This window comes from Anabrus simplex, chromosome 1, assembly GCF_040414725.1.
Source record: "Anabrus simplex isolate iqAnaSimp1 chromosome 1, ASM4041472v1, whole genome shotgun sequence".
In the NCBI taxonomy this organism is placed as follows: domain Eukaryota; kingdom Metazoa; phylum Arthropoda; class Insecta; order Orthoptera; family Tettigoniidae; genus Anabrus; species Anabrus simplex.
The window spans coordinates 1,145,170,026-1,145,186,855 of NC_090265.1; the positions used below are offsets into that span (position 1 = coordinate 1,145,170,026).

General features: G+C 37.6%; 1 protein-coding gene across 1 annotated transcript in view; it reads left to right on the forward strand.

The window, feature by feature from the left end:
• G9a (histone-lysine N-methyltransferase G9a) overlaps nucleotides 1-16,830 on the forward strand; it is a 429,274-nt gene that overhangs the window by 221,120 nt on the left and 191,324 nt on the right. Inside the window, exons 10-12 of the mRNA XM_067137709.2 lie at nucleotides 236-408; nucleotides 539-697; nucleotides 780-986. Of these exons, the coding sequence (XP_066993810.2) occupies nucleotides 236-408; nucleotides 539-697; nucleotides 780-986 (539 nt within the window). The remainder of the gene's footprint in view (nucleotides 1-235; nucleotides 409-538; nucleotides 698-779; nucleotides 987-16,830) is intronic.

The window sequence follows — 16,830 nt, forward strand, 5'->3', positions numbered from 1 at the left end:
AAAGATGTATAGTCGTGATGGGGTCAGCCTTTAGGATGAAGCATTGCATTTGTTACCTCATTTAATTACGGAACAATATTTGCCTGTTTCCAGGTCACAATAAAATAGCTTGTGGCAAGACATAGCCGGAAATTTGCTCCATTTGAAAAGTGATAAACTGCCACACACTTCTTCATTCTGTGACAGATAACACTTCTGAGAATTTTACTGAAATGCTCTTTATTATCTGGTCTAGGGAGCTGAGGGCCAGACTGTTCTTCACATGGCTGCTAAGGCTGGTAATTTGGAGGCATGCCATTACTTGTTATCTGTTCCTAATGCTGCAAGGTCAGTTATTGATGCCGTGGATGATGGTGGATGGACATCACTTGTATGGGCTGCAGAACATTGTCATCTGGAGATTGTTAGGTGTGTACATATATAGAAGTTTAGATTTTCAGGTAAAATTTGAGTTAAATTGTACTTGGCATGTTTTGTCTAGTGAAGATTTTCTTGTAAGAATTGCAGAAGAATGATCTGTTTATTTGCATGATTTTAGGTTTCTTCTGGAGAAGAAAGCTGATCCTCTAATCCGAGACAATGAACAAAACATAGCTCTTCATTGGTCTGCCTTTTCTGGTAGCGTAGATATTTCGGAGATGATGCTCAATTACAGTTGCGAAGTGAACTGTACGAATACTGCTGGAGACACTCCCCTGTGAGTAATTTATCACCTGCATTGTGTAGAAGGATTTCCTTTTCTAGTGTTCATGTGACTGAAAGATATTGTCTGTTTTTAGGCACATTGCTGCTCGTCAAAACAAGTATGAATGTGTGCTATTACTTTTGGCACGAGGTGCTCGGGTGGATTTGAAGAATAATCTTGGTGAGACACCTCTAGACTGTTGTTTCACAAAATCTTGCGAATGCTACGTGGCTATTAATCTCAATGTGCGTTTGCAAGCACTAGCAAAACCACGCAAATCTGAACTGCGAATTTTATCCAAGTAAGTATTATGAAATTGACTAAAGGCAGTACCCAGCTTTATTGTGGAAGAGAATTTGTATCGTGTCTTAGTTAGGTTCTTGTGTAATTCAAACAAAATAGTACTTAATGCATGCCATAATTCAAGCATGTTAAGAAAGATATTGAGAAGAGAAGCAGCTTTCCATGAGGCCTTTGTTTTTTCAACCTATCTCCTTATGAGTATTTACCACTTACCTCACATAATTTGCCTTTAACCCCTAATAATGAAGAGCTAAATATATTACTTTCTTGTGCTATATTTCGTATCCTAGCTATCCCCTTCTGCGTATTTATCTGTTGCTTCCATAGAATTCTTATTTACCGGGCGAGTTGGCCATGCGGGGAGGGGCACGCAGCTGTGAGCTCGCAGCCGGGAGATAGTGGGTTCGAACTCCACTGTCGGCAGCTATGTAGATGGTTTTCCGTGGTTTCCCAGTTTCACATCAGGCAAATGCTGGGTCTTTACCTTAATTAAGGCCACGGCCGCTTCCTGCCCATTCCTAGGCATTTTCTGTCCCATCGTCGTCATAAGATCTATCTGTGTTGGAGCGATGTAAAGCAAGGAAAAAAACCTTATTTATGGCAATGCTGAAGTATTTTTGTGCTTTAATTTCTTTCCTCTCTTTCTTTCAATAATTCATTTTCTACTCTTTTGTTTCCTGTCTTGCTTGGTTCAGTATCTGTAATTATTATGAAAAATATGTAATTTATATAAAAGCAAAAGTTGCAAAAATCAATGAAATTCTTGAAACAGTTTTCTTTTTTCAAAACTTTCTAGCTTTAGTTCCTTTAGACTCAAACAACATTTAATGGAGGCATGAGGTAACCGACCATTGTTTCTCATCTTTTCTTTTTTAGTTACCTTCTTCCTTCTATTTACATCATCTTACTTCAGTGTTCTGTTGCATTCTTTTTTCATTTTCTTCCTTTCATAAAATTTTGTTTGCACTCTTACTTCACCATAGTGTCTCTCTCTCTCCTTCTTATGGGTCTTCATTGTATTTTTAAGTGATTAGCTGATGATAGCTCTGTTGAAGTTCTTCCATTTCTTTGTAATGTTCCCATTTTCTGTTCATTTTACTGGTCATTGTAGTTCATTGAGGAGCAATATGGATTCAGAAGTAACAGATCAACAGTGGATCTAACTTCTAGCACCTGCATGCTGATGGAAAAGTATTGGGAAAAAGGCAGGGACCTGGTCCATTGTATTCCTGGATATAGAAAAGGTCTATGCTAGTGTTATAAGAGATAAGATCTGGGAGTGCCTGAGGAAATGAAATGTGGCTGAAGGACTGGTAAGGGAAATTCAGATGTACAAAGACTGTACTACCTGTGTACAAATTGTGGAAGGTCAATCATCATGGTTTGAGACCAAGAGTGGAGTTCAACAAGGAATTGCACTGTCCCCACTACTGTTCATCACTATTATGGAAAATGTAATGAAAACGTTAAGGAAAAGTTAGGTGAAACTAAATGCAGTGGCCTTTTCTGATGATATCCTGATCTGGGGTGAAACAGAAGAAGTACAGACCAGACTCAACGTAAGGAAATCCCAGTTCCAGGAATACAACCTCAACATGAGCGAGACTAAGACAGTGGTGATGGCAGTCAACAGAGAAGGGTGTCCAGCAAGTGTAAAACTAGGAGACCACCAGCTGGAGTGTGTGGATAGTTTTCCGTACCTTGGAAGTGTAATCTCCAGTGATAATTTGGTCAGAAAAGAAATTGCGGAGTACAAAAGGGATGAGAATTCCACCAACAAGGAAGAACACTTTTATGGGATGACATGATTCGAAAACCGGCCAAACTGATGATGTTTAACAGCTACAGTGGAACCTCAATTCTCCATTTTTGGAGGGACCCTGGAAGAAGGAAAAGAAAAAAAAAAAAAAAAAACATACAACACGGGAAAACAGAAAATCCGGGAACGAATGAACAACAATCTAGCTAAATATAACAAAAATGAAATATGTGTACTTATAATCTTACAAACACTCCTAAACCAAACCAAACCAAACCAAACTGCAGCCTTCCGCCTACCAAGGGACCTCTGCTCGGTCCGAAGGCCTGCAGATTATGAGGTGACCCATGGTCAGTGTGGCGAATACTTTCGGCCGTTATTCCTGGCTCTCTAGACCTGGGTCACCATCTCACCATTAACTCTTCCCCGCGGGTTGCGTAGTAAAGCGTACTGGAGTCTCACATTGTCTCCCGCGGGTTGCGTAGTAAAGCGTATTCGACTTTCAAACCGACTTCCTCTGCCATCTGTCTGCAAAGTACAACTTTTTGGAAACAGTGAATTCCCTACGCTTCCTAGATACAACTTGCATGCATGGAATCCTAAAATAAAGTGTTATATTATGTTTTCTTGGATAGAACAGCTGACTGAATGTAAACATATTGCAGCAACATGGCTGCTCATAACCAGTTGAGTGCGGAGGATATTTGTTACAAATTAGATCAATATGTAGACTAATGCAAAGGTAGTGAGTTTGAAGTTGTAGGTATGATGATAAAAATGGTATGGGAAGCAGTTGGGACAGGATATGAATCTGGGGGAAATCGAAATACGGCACAGGACAGGAAATGTTCATTCAGGTACAGTCTCCTTTTAAAATATTAGGCCTACTTGTACAAAACATAGTTATCAGTTTTAATTCTCCAGTTAATTCTGTTTCGGACGATGAGCCTCTACTTACATAATATTGCAACTAATGTCAATTTATCTTCCCATCCCATTCAGTGAATGTTTATAACTTGTATGTCCGAGAGGGAGAATGATTTGCTACCTAAATATCTTCATCCGACTGATCCCAAAAATGAAATAAATTGGGAGATTCAGGGTGAATTCCTGCGTTCTCTGCATTACCAAGAAAATAAGAGCTCCATCAGCTCCAGCAATTCAGACTGACTTGAAGAACAAGCAATTTAACATTATGCACCATATTGGTTGATTCTTGATGTATTATTCTGAACGGAGGGCAGGGGGTGTCCTGCGTGTAATTATGTGATCTCATTGTATAACTATAGTGTATTTGCCATTATTACAAAATTTGAAAGCGATATCTTAAATGGTTTTTACTGAATAAGTTATTTAGTGAAGGTACTCCACAACTATACCTGACAAGCAAATTATTACTCTAGATTTCGGCAGACAGTGAGTCAAAGATAGTTCGTGCGAAAGGGTTAAATATCTCCTCAGTGAAAGGTAATCGTTGAATGAGTGAACCTGGAACCAGCCCTCATATCCAGGTAAGAATGTCTGACCTGGCCGGGAATCGAACCCGGGCGCTGCGGGTGAGAGGCAGGCAAGTTAGACTGCGGGGCCGGCTTCAAACCTCAATTACCGGTACGCAACTTAAAAATCTCGAAACTTTACATTCAGTTTTACCGGGGAAACTTCATCAATTTCCTCTGAAAACTTCTTTCAGTTTAGCAACTTTCATCAGCTTTTATCTTCCAAAAATCTAATACCCTTAACACCAAGCCAAACAACAATCGACCACAAGTAGATTTTAATTCTCTAACCTAATAAAATAAAGCACATTAGATACAAAAGCACCCAACATGATAGCAAAATCACTTTTTTTTAAAAATCTTCCATTGTATTTTGGTCACTGGTATACCACTGTTCGTAGTCAGTTGATGGAAATCTTGTACCGCGTAAATTAGGCCTACATCGTCTTTTAAAGGTTATGTCTGAACTCAAGAATATGGTTTCAAATATAAGTATGGATCCTCAAGTTCTCGAATGCATTATATTCCATTCTGCTCGTCACTAATCACAGTCGAATTGGAAAGAGAAAAAATATCATTAACACTTCCCCGAAATTACTGTTATTCGCGACCTTGAGCTCAACTGGAAAGTGTGCTCGCTGTACAAGTCCGTACGAGTGCGAAATGATACAAATTTTTAAATGTAACGTGCACAAATAAAACGATTGAGGTTTTTATAACATTTTGACACAAAAAAAGTGAAATTACCAGTCTTATATTAGGACCAAAACAGTAATAGGCAATCCCAAAACCTCCCATAGCTTTATGTATGTAAGGTGCAACATCTGCTCTGGTCTTGATAACATAATCATATACGATAATATTAAAATACTACATTTGTGTTACTTAAGAAGGAGCAGTTTTGATTCCTGCCTGAAAGTCCAGAGACTATAAATACAGTGCCCTGAGGAAAGTGCCGAAAACCTGTTCGGTGATACACTCGGGAAGGGGGGGGGGGGGAGAAGAAATTCTAACCCTGGACATAATGTAAACGATTTGCAAGTACGAACATTTGACGAAACTCGTTCCGTCTTCAAGTAGAGCTGTCGAAATGCACTCTATCTCCTCCCAGTTGTTGCGGACACTCTCTGCTTTATGATGATTCTATAAACAATACCAGCCGAATGCGATGCTAAGATGGTCCCTTATGCAACTTCACCGCCGATCGCTCTTCTAGTACAGTACTTTCTCAAATTACCGCAATTACGGAACATTAACACCAAGATCCATGCCTTAGTCCTTTCGTGAGATAGAATTTCTTGAAAAATGTGTGATCGAGGATTTAGCGTTGATGGGACTGAAATTTCTGGACGGTTGATCCGGGAAATCGTTTCTTCGAGGAACGGATAATGCAGGATTTTTAAAACGTGACTTGATTAGGATGCTCACGGACCACGTAATTTGAATGAATAATATGGGAGAACGTAGTTTCCGGGAACGTATAATCGAGGTTCTACTGTATTCATATCACTGTTGGCCTATGGTATTATGCCCTTCCTGTGTCCAGGTCAGTCAATGTAAAAGATTCCGAGCTGGCTTCTGAGGGTTCCAAATTGTTGTTTTTTTTACGTGGGATGTGAAAAAGATTTTGACGCACCGATACATTGTTACCCATTTACAATCTGATATGGATGTTGACACCCGACGCATCAATAGAGTGACATTCCAACTTAAAGAAACGCAGTAACTTATCTAATATTCCTTACTCTACTATTAAATCCATAAATAAGTTCTTAAGTAATTCTTTTGAGTTACAACTATTTATTGACATTGCCATTTTTGCCTATGATCAGTTGAAACAGGCTAACCTCTATCTTCATAAATTTTTCATAAAATGAAAATCTTTAACTGCGACCTATTCTTGAAAATACATTTTTAACTGAAAATGGAGATATATTCTACTATAGCTTACAAGGGATTATAATATTCAAATGGAATAAAAATATACATAATTTTTTTGAACTTTCACATTTTAAAATTTTTATTCCATTTTGTAGGAAATTCCTTCTAGTTTTAGAAAATGTCTGGTTCATAAATATACTATTAATATTTTATGTCAAAATAATTTATTTAACGTGAGAGGGCGTGACCGTTCTGACAGCTGTCATGTCTTGCGTATTAGTAGATCTATAAAATTCCTTTCGAGCCTAAATTGAATTTCTCTTTAATTTTCCACTGGTTTCCGTCAAGTAGCATATTGTTCTTCACTTGTTTCATATTAGTGCATGTTCATCCCACCAGAATGCAATACTTGTCTGCTTCTGATATGCTTGCTAAGTGTCTGCATGGCAAGATACAAAATAATAATGAGTCATTCAATGGCACCATTTGGCTGCGGTGTCCGAAAACCTCCTGTGTTGGTCTCAACACATTAAAACTAGCTGTAATGGATGCTGTATGTCACTTTAATTGTGGAAGACGAATAGAGCTTCAAGTTATGAAAAGAATGAACATAATTCCTGGAATGTACATGGTAAACTCAGTGAAACGTTCAGACCAACTTTGTATTTCAACATGTGCCAGAAAGTCTACTCCAGAAGGGAAGACAAGAAGGAGGTACCTCAGAGTCCGGACAAATATAAAGGAAGACCATACAGTTTCCAAGGAAGGACCTTTGTATGTTCCAGAAAGTTTCTGATGTGGCAAAAACAGCATGTGAGTGAAAACATACGAAGTAAACTTTGAAATGTGATTTACTCATTAATTCATTTTCTGACATTTGAAGTCATTCAAAGTGCTTTTAACTTTTGTCACAGAAATGGTATCTGCATGATTTTTATTTTAAACTAAAGCTAATACATGTATCTATGTTCCCTAGTACTGAGGAAATGAGATAATTTTAACAACTTTTTAAACAATTTTGTTAAACAAAATTTGCAGAAACTTAAATTGTAATATAACTTTAAAACCCTTACTTGTGACTGATTCAAGCAAAAGTGGTAGGGAACATTCCCCGTGTAATGTAGATTGCTTTTGTTCAAAGTTCATGGATTTTGGTTTAAAAATGTGAGGGATATACAATTTTAAGTACCCCAGTATAAATAGTGACAAATTTTTTACAAACAATTAACATAAAAATAGTGTAAAATGAACTTCAGAATCTCTTAATTTGATCATGATAAAACAACAGAAGAATTTAACATTGTTAGAGATTATTCTTCAAAAAAATTATTTATAGTGTATATGACCATTTTAACTGAATAACTTTCTTCAATTGACCTAAATTTTTGTGTAAGTTCTTTCGTTGATCTGAGTTTTATCATAGGTTTTGATGTCTTCTTAAGCTTCTGAATTCTCAATAAGTTTCTTGTATTAGTCAGCTAATATTCGCTGTCATTAATCTACTATTCAGTAAGAAATAATGTCATGTCTAAAATTCAAATATCCAATGCATCTAATTTACTAGCAAGGTCAAACATGTCATGCATAGCTCATATTTTACGTGTGCCAGTAAACATAGTGAAAACTTCCATGATCTGAAAATATACTACTACATAAAATCAATTATTCTCTCATATAACACTGTAATGATTTGTATTATGGCTTCAATCCTGACTTGATTTGTTATGAAGACTGTAGCTCTGTATATGCCGGTTAACCATATCAAAACCTAGTATCATACCATTTATTTATATTAGGGTGGTTATTAGGTGACTATATTCCATTATCATCGGTCTTACTTCAGGTTGAGTACGCTGCAGTTACGGTGGTATGCATATTCTCGAAGACAAAAAACATTGCTATCCAATCACTGACAAGTATGATCCTATCTTGTATCAATTATTACATAAAATATTCCATTTCTTCTTATACTCGACGACGGATACACTTTCATATACTTCATATTTCATCTTATTCTTCAATCAACTCTTCTACTTCGTAACCAATGCACTTCACATCGCATTTCTTCTCATTACTACAATTCATTATAAGAATAACTTCCCTCGATGTATCATTGCTTCTCTTCTCTCCATAATTAACATAGGATCCATTTCTTCTCATATTTTCATAGCCTTCATCCTTTCTAACATCGTTACGCTTCCACAACCAAACCTAATAATACGCAGTGTATAAACTCTTCAGTATTCCTTGAATGACATCTACACTAACCTTAATTATGATTTGAGGTCTACACATTCTTGTAACACACTCCCTATGTCATAAAATCTGTTGGATGACTGAGATTTGTTTATACCTAGGTCACTTCCTACTTCAATATAAATAGATTGGCACATAAGTTATTCGCGAGAGCTTGCCATGTAAAAGAAGTTAATTACATCGGGCACAACAATTATATTTTACTTGCAGGTAACCTATAGGATTATTTTGTACCAAATTACATAAACATTTTAATATAACAAGAAACATACCTTGATTCCTCTGTGTTTTGGGGATGGTCTGATCTGCTCAGCTACCACCTGCAAATCTCGTGGCTAGCAGCTGATTCTGCTGCCATCATCTTTGATCTCGGTCGATCATCTTGGGCTGATTCGGGTAGTCATGGGTAGTCCGTTCCCTCATCTTCTTAGAAGTCTTCCATGGCGTCAGACTCGTTCATGCAAGGGTAAAATATAATTTGTATCAGACAATACATGATGATGATGTGTTTTTTTTTAACAAGCTTCCAATTGATTAAATGTTAGCCCCTTTATAATTTGTTTGCTTTTGGTCTCTAATTTTTTACAATTGTTTTCTTAAATATTTCTGCAGTTTAATGAAATTGATGTAGATTACAGTAGATTTATTTTATGGGCTATTGTGAAGTTAATGTGTAGTTCTGTTCTTTCTCTTCTCTGAGCGGGTTGATTGTATCCGCATATAGCGCTTTAGTCTTCTCCCAATCTTAATTTTGCAATTTATATGAAGTTACACATTCTCTCTTCTTATTCTTCACTGGATATCGTTAACTTGACAGACTAATATTATTGATATCCTTGTAGATCAATTTTCTTCTTCCCTTGCGGCATTTTAATAGAGTATTTTATCCTCTTGGCTCAAGTACGTCTGTATATTAGAAGTGCCGATCAAGAAGTCGTTCATTTTTCTTTTTACTGTTGTCTCGTTTCAATAATCCAGATCCCATTTCTTTGTCTTTTTACACGGCCTTCGCGATCCTATGTATTCTGCTATTATGTCAGTCTGGTCTTCTGTGACATTGTAAGCTTATTTATTCTGTTTAATGTCGCCGCCGGCAATCGCATTTACTCCAATCTCATTAATTTCCACTTAAGGGATAGCGTAATGGGACAGTATTGAAGCGTGCACCCTCACAAGAAGAGATTCATCAAGACTGCAGGTATCAGAGATGAAATTTCTTAGATCCACCATCCAGAAGACCAAGATGGACAAGTTAAGAAATGAGGAGGTGCCAGAATAAAGACATCCCTATTAGACAGAATCGGCACATCCAGACTACGGTGGTACGGGCATGTGATGAGGATGGAGCCGACAAAAACAGCCAGAATAAATTTGGGAAGAAAGGTGGAGGGGAAAAGACCTGCACGAAGACCTAAAACCTGATCAAGGTTGATCTAGTTGCCAGAGGATTTACATGACAAGAAGTTGTATATGGATAGGAAGAAGTGGAAGAGGCTCAATAACAATACCTGAGAAACTGGAACTCTACAATGACGACGATGATGATGATGATGATGATGATGATGTTAAGTATTTCCCATTGATGCTTATCTATCAACCTCCATGCTCGTATTCTTTTTCTTGGAATTGTTCAGTCTTTTGTACTTCCACGTTTTTATTACGTACATCCCTGTGGTCACCAGTAGAAACTGTTTTAGGCATTCATCAGGTCTCTGCAATTTATTTTTCTCATCATTAAGCTGAGATGCCAGCCATTAGGAATCAATTGAAATAATAACAGATTTTGTCCTGTAACTATTTTCTTATGAATGTTGTGTCAGAAATTACAATTTCCTTTTTCATTTGAAAATACAGTAGAAGTCCATTACAGCGAGAATTCTCAACAGCGAAAAATTTACTTGCTATAGCGGATTGTCGTTATATCTGATTTTTTGTAAAAGTTGTGAAAACACCCATACCAGTATGAAATGTTAATCACTTTGTTCAAAACGTGCGTTTTTGCGGATAATATCCACACTACGGCTTACTTGTTTGTTTTTCAAAATCCGACACTACATGAAAGTGTATGTTTAATTTCATTCTGAAAAGTTATATTTCCGTATTTCTCCGAATCCAAGATGACCCTCACTTTTTCCTTCAGAAAATTTAAATCAGGCTTAAAAAGTGCTTTGTAAAATCATATAAATGCCTTTCTTATACACTACACATTTTTAGACTATTTGTTATGTCGTATTTTTTTTTTGCGGCTGTACAATTATTCTTTATATCAGCGGCTTTAATAACCATTAACTTAAACTTGGCATCATAGTATTGAAGAGAACCCGTTGAAAATATGCCGGCAATACCTGTATTACGTGTCTCTACAATACGAGGATCCATCATGAAAATATTCCTGCTTGCTATAAAACTTACATTCACTCAGCGTCAGATATAATAATTGGCTGCCACTACACGCATGTTTCGCTTGCCGGGTTCGGCCAACGTCAGGGGTTAGGGATGTATTAGGCCTAATCACAGACTTTGAAGGTCAGTGAACGAGTTTATTGTGCCCCGGTATGGCAATTCTGCCCTTGCATTTTTTGTGCACATACCTCGCAATTTCATCTTCAGTTGTTTAAAGCGTCCTTATTGTTTGCCACTGAATGCATTTTTAAGCTATCTTTGTCTTCACGATAACGCCGAATATTGGCTGTAGTTAGGCCTATGCCGTACTTTTTTTGTGGCTGAACTATTATTATTATTTTTTGATTCGTTGTGCCCAGCTGTGGGGCGCGTTTGAACTTATTTTGCACAATGTTTCTTCTTCTTTTCTTCCCAATATCTCTTCATTTTTTCACTGTGTTCCTTTCTGCGTGTTTCTGTCCAGCCTGTATTTTTTCTTGTTGGTTTCTCTGCAAATTTATGTTTGTTTACTAAGCTTCTAAATTTCATTCTATCTTGAATGGTTTCGTCTTCAATACCCATTTCTTGTAGATCTTCATGAATTTCTGCTAACCAATTGTTGCGGATTTTCAGGGTTAGAGCTAGATTTAGAATTTTCTTTGTCAGCCTGTTGTTATCCATTCTGTGTAGGTGTCCGTAGAATTTTAGTCGTCTCTTTCTGATGGTATCTGTGATTTTTTCTGTGAATTGAAAAATTTCGTGTGGTTTCTTTTTCATCCAAATTCCATTTTCGAACTTTGGTCCTAGGATTTTTCTGAGAATTTTCCTCTCTTGTTTCTCAATGCTTTTCATTTGTGACCTGCCGCCAATGATCAGTGTTTCAGATGCATAAAGTGCCTCTGGTTTGATGACTGTATTGTAGTGTCGTAATTTTGCATTTTTTGATATACATCTTTTGTTGTATCTGTTCCATGTGATTTTGTAAGCCCTTTGCAGTTTAGCAGTTCTTTCTTTGTTAGCTTCCTGATTTAACCCTGCTGGCTGAATAATTTCACCTAGATACTTGAATTTGTCTACTTGGGAAATTATTCCACAATTGGTGATTAATGGTTGATTGTCGAATCTTGATTTAGTTCCTTCCATAAACTGCGTCTTTTCAAATGAAATTTGAAGTCCGGTTTTTGCGGCTATTTCATTCAATTTTTCTATGGATTGGATTGCTTCTTGTCTGTTGTTCGAAAGGATCGCAAGGTCATCTGCGAAAGCTAAGCAGTCAAGGTGAATTTTGTCTTTAAGAAGTCTGCCAATGTTTATACCTTTAGTTTCTTTTCTTCATTCACGAATCACTTTTTCCAAAACTAAATTGAATAGTAGTGGGGATAGTCCATCTCCCTGTCGGACGCCAGTTCTGATTTCGAACGGTTCAGAAATTTCTCCCAAGAACTTAACTTTTGATGTTGTGTTGGTCAGAGTTTGTTTAATCAATTCCCTCGTTTTCCTGTCGACTTGAAATTCCTCTAGTATGTTGAACAGGGTCTGCCGATCTATGGAATCATACGCTTTTTTGAAGTCAACAAAGGTGATTACTGTTTGTTTGGTTTTGCGAATCTGTAGTATAGTTTTTAGGTTTAGGATTTGTTCTGCGCAGGATCTCCCTTTTCGGAATCCAGCCTGATAATCTCCGATCAGGTGGTCTGTTTGTTTCTCTAATCTATTAAGTAGAGCTTTAGAGAAGATTTTATATACGAGTGAGAGGAGAGAAATTCCTCTGTAGTTATTAATATCTGATTTGTCTCCTTTCTTGTGAAGCGGGTGAATCAATGCACATTTCCAATCCTCCGGAATTTCTTCAGAAAACCAAATGTCCTGTAAGATTTTTTGAATACTCTGGGCCAGTTTGTCACCACCAATTTTCAACATTTCAGCGATTATTCCATCTTCTCCTGGTGCTTTGTTGTCTTTTAAATCTCTGATTATTTGTTTGACTTGTTGTAATGTGGGGGGTTCTGAATCTGGATTAGGTGTTGGTTTTTCATAGGTGAATTGTTCCTTTGGAGATTCACAGTTTAAAAGGTCCATGGAATTGTTTGCTAGGAGTTCACAATTTCCCTTATTACTTGTTTCCAAAGTCCCATCTGTACGTTTGAAACAGAGACTAGGTGCCTGGTAATTGGATAATTCTTCTCTGAATGTTCTGTAGAAGTTCCGTGTATTGTTTTTCTTGAAATCTTCTTCTATTTCTACCAGTCTGTTTTGATCATATTTTCGTTTTTCAGATCTGATGATTTTTGAGGTTTGTTTCTGTGTTTTGAAGAATTCATCACGATTTTGATCAGTTTTATGGGAACTCCAGTTTAGCCAGGACCTAATTCTGACTTCTATGGCCTTGTCACAGGTGTCATTCCACCACCTGTGTTTGCGTTTCCTTGGGGGATTGCTGATGTTTTGTGAAGCTTTCAAGAGTGTTTCCTTGAGTTCTAGCCAGTTTGAAGGAGCATCGTTGGAGATATTCGCAAGGAAATTGTCTGAGTTCTGTCTCAGAAATTCAGGGTCGATTCTTGGGTTTCTGATTGTTTTGGTTTTCTTCCTGTTGGGTTGAAACTTTACTTTAACAAGAGATAGGTGGTGGTCAGGGTCAATAATTCCCTTTTTGACTTTAACGTTCATAATTTCTTTTTGGTTTTTCTTGGAAATAGCCACATGGTCTAGTTGAAATTCTCCTAAATGCATGTTCGGGGATCTCCATGTCATTTTCTTTTGTGGAAGTGCCAGGAAATGGGTTGACATCAATTTTAGATCGAAATTCTCGCAGAAGCCAATTAAACGTTCTCCATTTTTATTGGTTCTTTTGTGAGCAGGGTAAAGTCCTACAGTGGTCCTAAATTTCTTCTCTTTGCCAATTTGTGCATTGAAGTCCCCCAGCAGAATTTTGACATGATGTTTTGGAACTTTGGCTGTAGTTTCTTCTAGTAATTCCCAGAAGTCATCTACCTTCTGTGGGTCTTTTTGATTGTAATTGTTTGTTGGTGCATGTGCATTGATTAGTGTATAAGCTTTGTTTCCTGATTTGATTATTATTATTATTATTATTATTATTATTATTATTATTATTATTATTATTATTATTATTATTATTATTATTATTATTATTATTATTATAATACATTTCCAAGTGTTTAATAGCCATTAACTTAAAATTGGCAAAACATCGACGAGAACCCGTTGAAAATTTGCCAGCAGTACCTGTTCCACGTGTCTGTACAATACGATAATCCATCAAGAAAATATTCCTGCTGTCTATAAAACTTAATTTTACTAATCATCATTTACAGTAGACGCATTACACCTCTGCTATTGAGTAGCCGTGGACTTTCTAAGAATTCGAAGGCTCGCGTATTTTCTTGCCATTCTACAGATTTGAGAATCGTTTTTGTAGAGGATAATAGAATGTCATTTCTTCTTCACTATTACCCGAGATCCTGTGACGTTACGCATCGGCACTGTCCAACTGGTCGCTGCGGCTAGCGATGTATGGTAAAGAAGCGGTCCATTTATTGTCAACAAGTTTTGTATTTGCGCGCGGGGGTTGTGAAAACAAAAGGCATGGTTACTGCGATAGTTGCCAGTGGTGTTCATTACTGCTTGCCGCGAAGGCTAAATGACCCTTGATTTTTCACACGAGATTCTGAGAAATAAACGTTGTCGTGGATTTGGAGAAATATGGTATTACTCCAGAGGCTTCTGTGGCAAACATTTCAGTTTTCTTCTTCAAATGGTGTCACCTTACCTAACCGTGTATGAATCATGAAAACATATTTCAAACGCATATAGAGAAATGATAACCTCCTCACAAAAAATTTACACAAGAATAGCCTCTCCGAAATTTAACTAGATGCGAAAAAATATAAACTATCCTCTGAAATCAGTGATGTACTCTGCCATATCTTGAGGTGTATCACATTCTTACTTAATTTCAGTATCTAACATTAAAATTAAGTTAAGAGTTAACAACTGCTGGTTTAGATGGATGTTGATTTCCATACTGAACCTGAAATATTTGTCCGGAATGAGTAAATTTATAATACCAAGTTGGTCCGTTATTGGACGTTATAAATTTTCCAGTGAAGTCGTTCCTTGTTGTTAGCGTTTCGCCCCAGTGTGCTAAGTTGGGCTCATCATTTGGTTCAGGTTCCCTATGGGAATCAACATCTATATCATCTGATGGCCAAGCAGGCATCAATTTTTGATAATGAGACAAAGTCTCTCATAGTGCATTGGCACTGCCGGTGGCTGCAATTAGCCTATGCGGTGGCCTCCGTGATATGCACTAGCCAGCGTCTTGGTAGGTGTGCTGGGTACCAACTGATGAGCCCAGCCTAGCACACGAGGGCGAAACGCTGGCAACCAGGAATGAGTCAGCTGGAAAATTTATAATGTCCAATAACGGACCATTTATATTGGTATTATAAATTTACTCATTCGGAACGAATATTTCAGATTTCCTATGGGAATCAACATCTATATCATACGTATAATTTCTCATTAGAATTGCATACGCAGCACTCAATATTACCTTATTTATGAATAGACTCTTACAAACATTCAGACAGTATCAGGAACATACATGCATACATTATCATTATAGACTGTTATGCCTTTCAGCGTTCAGTCTGCAAGCCTCTGAGAATTTACTAAACGTCGCCACAATGCTCGATTTGCAACTAGTGTTGTGGCCTCATTTAGTTCTATACCCCTTATCTTTAAATCGTTAGAAACCGAGTCTAACCATCATCGTCTTGGCCTCTCTCTACTTCTCTTACCCTCCATAACAGAGTCCATTATTCTCCTAGGTAACCTATCCTCCTCCATTCGCCTCACATGACCCCACCACCGAAGCCGGTTTATGCGTACAGCTTCATCCATCGAGTTCATTCCTAAATTAGCCTTTATCTCCTCATTCCGAGTACCCTCCTGCCATTGTTCCCACCTGTTTGTACCAGCAATCATTCTCGCTACTTTCATGTCTGTTACTTCTAACTTATGAATAAGATATCCCGAGTCCACCCAGCTTTCGCTCCCGTAAAGCAAAGTTGGTCTGAAAACAGACCGATGTAAAGATAGTTTCGTCTGGGAGCTGACTTCCTTCTTACAGAATACTGCTGATCGCAACTGCGAGCTCACTGCATTTGCTTTACTACACCTTGATTCAATCTCTCTTACTATATTACCATCCTGGGAGAGCACACAACCTAAATACTTGAAATTATCGACCTGTTCTAGCTTTGTATCACCAATCTGACATTCGATTCTGTTGAATTTCTTACCTACTGACGTCAATTTAGTCTTCGAGAGGCTAATTTTCATACCATACTCATTGCACCTATTTTCAAGTTCCAAGATATTAGACTGCAGGCTTTCGGCACAGTCTGCTATTAAGACCAAGTCGTCAGCATAGGCCAAACTACCTACTACATTTCCACGTAACTGAATCCCTCCCTGCCATTTTATACCTTTCAGCAGATGATCCATGTAAACTACGAACAGCAAAGGTGAAAGATTACAGCCTTGTCTAACTCCTGTAAGTACCCTGAACCAAGAACTCATTCTACCATCAATTCTCACTGAAGCCCAATTGTCAACATAAATGCCTTTGATTGATTTTAATAATCTACCTTTAATTCCATAGTCCCCCAGTATGGCGAACATCTTTTCCCTCGTTACCCTGTCATATGCTTTCTCTAGATCTACAAAACATAAACACAACTGTCTATTCCTCTCGTAGCATTTTTCAATTACCTGGCGCATACTGAAAATCTGATCCTGACAGCCTCTCTGTGGTCTGAAACCACACTGGTTTTCATCCAACTTCCTCTCAACGACTGATCGCATCCTCCCTTCCAGGATGCCAGTGAATACTTTGCCTGGTATACTAATCAATGAGATACCTCGATAGTTGTTGCAATCCTTCCTGTTCCCTTGCTTATAGATAGGTGCAATTACTGCTTTTGTCCAATCTGAAGGTACCTTACCAACACTCCACGCTAATTTTACTACTCTATGGAGCCATT